Consider the following 5,049-nt stretch of genomic DNA (forward strand, 5'->3'; position numbering starts at 1 on the left):
TAGAGAATATATAAATCATTTACTCTTTGAATTAATCTAAAGATGTATATGAAGATATATTTTTAGTCACACTGACTTAATGGTCTTATAAATGAGATGAATGCCTTAGGTCATGTGATCAATACACATGAATTATGTCTTTAGTGTCTAGTTTTTCATTTTAAAAAGGACTCAAAGATAAAAGTATACTTTGTTTTCTTGCACCATCTAGTGGATTTATATAACAACGGCGGCAGTAATATAAATGATTACACGTCAACTATGTAAGTCAAATATTCAAACGTGACCGGAGAACTCTTCTAATACTATATTTCATCATAACACAAAGGTACACAGTGTAATTATTATTTTTGTCTTTTTCACGAGGGAGGCAGTTAAGGACGGGTGCTGAATTCCTCGGCGAACGCTTAAGTCTACAAACAAAATGACATACACGAGCATCCTTGCATTCTGTTTACAATTAGACCTAGTGGAAGACAGCCTTATTTTACACCTCAGCTCTTGCCACCCGTTTTTCCTGCACCCGAGGTGTCTCTGCGGCTGCGCTGAAAGTGGCGCCCCCAGTCTGAGCAGCCGCAGTGCGCAGGCGCGCTGAGGAACGGAAGCGGGGGGGCGGGGCCGAGCCCGGAGCGACGAGCGGAAGCGGCCGCGGCTGTTGGGTGAGGCGCGGAGAACGTTTTTCTCTGAGTCCGGGCCCGGCCGAGCTCAAAATCCCCTACCCCGGGGACGCCGAAAGAACCTAAGAGACTTGGGCTTCCGGAGAGGTCACCGCCGGCTGCCGCTGCTCTGCCTCTGCGCCGCCGCCGCCGGAGGACGCGGTCCTGACAGGCCTCCAGGCCGAGGCGCGGCCCGCGGAGCCCGACGTGCTGCTGTGAGTACTCCGAGAGCCCTCGCCACAGTCATTTACCAATTAAAATGGAGGAGATTTCGCTGGCTAACCTGGATACTAACAAGCTAGAGGCCATCGCTCAGGAGATATACGTAGACCTGATAGAGGATTCTTGTTTGGGCTTCTGCTTTGAGGTGCACCGGGCAGTCAAGTGCGGCTACTTCTACCTGGAGTTCGCAGAGACTGGGAGCGTGAAGGATTTTGGCATACAGCCGGTGGAAGATAAAGGAGCGTGCCGTCTCCCGCTTTGCTCCCGCCCTGGAGAGTCTGGGAACGGGCCTGATCAACAGCTGCAACGCTCACCTCCGGAATTCCAGTAGCTGGTAACGTGAGAGAATCTTGAGGGCAACCAGGACAGTAATATAGACCGGTCCTGTGGTTTGGAGCAGTTGGGTAGCTAAGTAGAAAAAAACAAACAAAAGACCTAAGTCCCAATTCCCATTGAAGATCCTGGCCTTAAAAATCCCAAAGTGGAGAATTTAGGAATTCGGATCCTTTGATTAGGCTATTACCCGGGATCAGCTTTGAAACCCTGGGTGGAAGGAGCTGTGCATCCTGGTACCAAGCAGTGTACGTTGATCGCTCAACACACCAGGAAGTTCACAAGATCCCTGTACTGTCCCCCAGTGCACAGGTGAGCAGCTGTGTGCCCAGCACATAAATTGCTTTGGTTCATCAACCTTTCCATCTGCCTGATGTCAGGGGCTTCCTGGATAACTGACAGTTTGGACATAACTGATGGTCAGGCCTTAATCACTGGGCCTCAGTGGGTCTGTACTTCTCATCTCTTAGCCTCTAATTTGGGCTTCTCCAAGACAAATGTCAAGTCTGGTATGAAATCTGGACATTAATTCCAATTTGGGAAAACCACGAAGGAATTCCCAGCTGAATATGACTGGGGAAGCTCTATGGTCTTGGCTCCAACAGGAAGAAAAGGTTAAAGACACCAGTTTCCCCCCATTATTTACAATGACTTCAATGGAGCTGGGGACAAGGGATAGCCTTTTGCTGAGCTGAGCCCTCTTTCTTGTGGCCCTCTCTATGGCATAGGCTTGACAGATGGACAACTTGGTTGTGGAGACAGGCTGAAGATTTAGTTATAATCCCTTGGGGAGGTGGTAGGGATCTCTGCAACTATGCACGATCTCTCAAACTGCAAGAACCTTATAAAGGTAGATTATACTGTGGACAGCACATTGGTGGGGGCAGTCATTTTCCTGACTTGGTCATTTTTCTGGGGCACTACCTGCCTCTCACACCAGGGGCAGGACAGAATTACAAAAGAGCATCGAGGCTGTGGTTTCAAAGCTGAGCCCAGACAGAAACTGTCCCAGCTGTTCTCCATAATGTTAAAGGGTCAGTGCTAGGAGCAGGACTGGGTTGTCTCTCATCTGTGCAGTATCCTGTTGAGTGCCCCTTTTCCTTGGGTTAGACAGTCACAGAGCTGTTAACGGTGAACATCTAGACTGTCACCACTTCTCTGCTCCTCACAAGAGGCAGCCCTTTCCACTTGGTTCCCTTTGGACCTTCTCTACAAGAGCTGACCTTATGTTGTTGGAAGTCAGAGAAGGACCCCCAGAAAGCCCTTGGGTTCAGGGAGTGGGAGAGGTGAGAATGGGAAATGTGAGCCACATATCGAAACTACGCTCACATTTTGCTCCTTGATTGAGGGTCAGGGAGTGGGAGAGGTGAGAATGGGAAATGTGAGCCACATATCGAAACTACCCTCACATTTTGCTCCTTGATCAAGGGTTTATGAAGTCTAGAGGGGTAGAAGCCCCAAGATGAGCAGGAACGGTGCTGCTTTATTTGAAATGTTTTCTTACCTCATTATGTGTCCCAGTAAGGGGCCCAGCCCCATCTGTCGGGCTGGGCCCCGTTTTCCTCCTGTCCCCTGCTCCACTGCCTATCTGGTGCAGCTCATGACCCCAGGTGCTGCCTGCCACCCTGCTTTCACACGGACCAGTTTCAGTTCATCTCTTCTGATGTTTCTGCTTCTGAAACCTGCCCAGTTTCCCTTTCCTTGGCTCTCTTAATCTTTGTTTTTTGTTTTTTTCCTTGTTTCTGCGGAAAACTCAGAGGAATCTTTTTTACAGCTCCCTCTGTTGGGATTCAGAAGGAAAAAGAACATAATTTTTTTTGTATGTGAAAGGCAGTGTCATGTGTAAGCATTTCTTCTATAGTACTGCCTTGCTCCTATGCCTTCCTGCTGTGTCTTCATGTGGAGTTACATCTTCCATTTCTACTTGGATACTGCCTCTAAGGACCTAAGCAGAAGAGCAGAAAAGGCTGGCTGACACAGGGATGGAGTGGGTCCTGATCCCTTTTCTCTTAATTCTTGTGTTGCATGTATCCTTATTCCAGAAGGAACTATTTGGACTACATAGACTGAGTGTTGTTAAATATTCTAGAAGGTTAAGGAACCATAGTTAGAGGGCCTCAAGACTGTCTGTTACTGTATTGTCCCCCCAGAGTTGTCCTACTCAGGGTCAGGGCCTAGTTACAGATTGGTCTTCAATCCAAGAATTAAAACTTAAAAAAAGTTAACCTTGGCAAGAGCTAAAATAATTTTGGATTATCTGCCCTTTTATAGACATCTGCTAAGGGGAATGCAGAGGGAAAGGACAGTCTACATAAGATTCTGGCCTACTTCCAAATAATGTCTGGGAATCAGGCTGAAGGGAAGAACATGGTCCACTCTTCCTTCAGAGAGGGAGCTCAGACTGTGACATTACTGTTTCCATTCTGGCCTTTGCTCCTGGTTAGAGGAGGAAGAAAGGGAACTAGTTTTGAGTAATGGTTGGCTCATAGTCCATCCCTCTTGCTTTTTGTTTTGTTTTTTGACCCTTACTATTATTGGGGCAGTAGCCCCCTATCCTGGATCACTATGAGGTGGGCTAGGTCCAACAGGTGCCCTAGGGGACATACTAACTCCTTTCTGTTTGGGGGAGAGAATGCCCCCTACCATAGAGTTGACAGTGGTTAGGAACTCTCCCCATCTTCCCTATCCTTCCCTCAAGTATATTGTCACCCTGTAATTCTATTATGTATCTGAGTGTGTGTTTATGTATGGGGGGAAAGGGTTTCTTTACCAATTTTTGTGGTTTGTGGCTTTTTCTTCATACATTAGTTCCCATCACCGCATGCCCAGGGGCCATTGCCTGGCAGTAGCGCATGCTGGGATCATTGGGGAAGTGTAGTGACCTCCCACTGTCGTTTGTTTTGGAAATTCTTATTTTTGCATAAGTAGTCCATCCCCCACAGATTGCTAACTGTGTAATCCCCTTGTCCCCGTGGCTGCTGGTGTAAATAAACTGCATCTCCCCATTGGTACAGTAATAATAAACAGAATTTTAAAAAATTACTTCATTTGGACTGTATGTTCATCTTTTAAAATTGTACATGTTTTTCAGTTATTGACATAGTAAAATAAATGTTGAATTGCTGTTGAACCTAACTCTCCTGAATGGGAATTTTTTCAAAATAAAGGAATTTTGACCAACTTTGTCTCCATCTAGGACTGCAGCAAATTGACCTTTCTCCAATATCCAGTCAAAGAAACAAAGTATTTGTAATGTTGAAACAAACTATATACAATCTTACCTTTTCTGTATGAGGTAAGAAGGTGGTAAAATAAATATAATCTAAGCCTATCACTAAGTAAATCCAATGTGAAAATTAGTTCAATTTGAATGGAACTGAAGGTATCTTAATACATAAGTTTTACGACCATTTCAAGCTAATATCCTTGCTTTAAAAGGCGAATGGTTCATAGCAGGAAATGAGTCTACATTCTTAAAGGTAGATTTTTCCCAACACTTGTATATTTTATCCCAACTCCTGAGGTCTTTTGTTTTTAGAGTAATTCTGAAATTTTTATTTCTTTTGATTTCTCATCAAGTGTTGGAGCAATTTACCTAGAATTGTACCTATTACTCCTTAATAGTGCTCAAAATCACTTGTTTGCTTATTCTAGTTCATTAAAGAAATGGTCCAAAACTGGAAAGAATATTTTGATGAATAAAAATAATCAAAAATGGCGGCAGAGGAAAAACTTCCTCAGTAGGATACCTCAGGGAACCTTATAGAGGTATAGTACATTGCTAACGTTCAAATACAGCTGCAGCAAATTTTTTTGCATCCTATTTCATATGTTGAGA

The 5,049-nt window shown here is 44.9% G+C and overlaps 1 protein-coding gene across 1 annotated transcript; it reads left to right on the forward strand.

Moving 5' to 3' along the window:
* Positions 1 to 596: 596 nt before the first annotated feature.
* Positions 597 to 4,341, forward strand: ATXN7L3B (ataxin 7 like 3B). Its single transcript, XM_036930814.2, has 2 exons — positions 597 to 2,497; positions 2,578 to 4,341. Exon 1 carries the CDS (start codon positions 916 to 918, stop codon positions 1,207 to 1,209), a length of 294 nt encoding a protein of 97 aa, XP_036786709.1. The 5' UTR covers positions 597 to 915; the 3' UTR covers positions 1,210 to 2,497; positions 2,578 to 4,341.
* The last annotated feature ends 708 nt before the right edge of the window (positions 4,342 to 5,049 follow it).

The sequence above is a fragment of the Manis pentadactyla genome, chromosome 10 (assembly GCF_030020395.1).
Source record: "Manis pentadactyla isolate mManPen7 chromosome 10, mManPen7.hap1, whole genome shotgun sequence".
Classification (NCBI taxonomy): Eukaryota; Metazoa; Chordata; class Mammalia; order Pholidota; family Manidae; genus Manis; species Manis pentadactyla.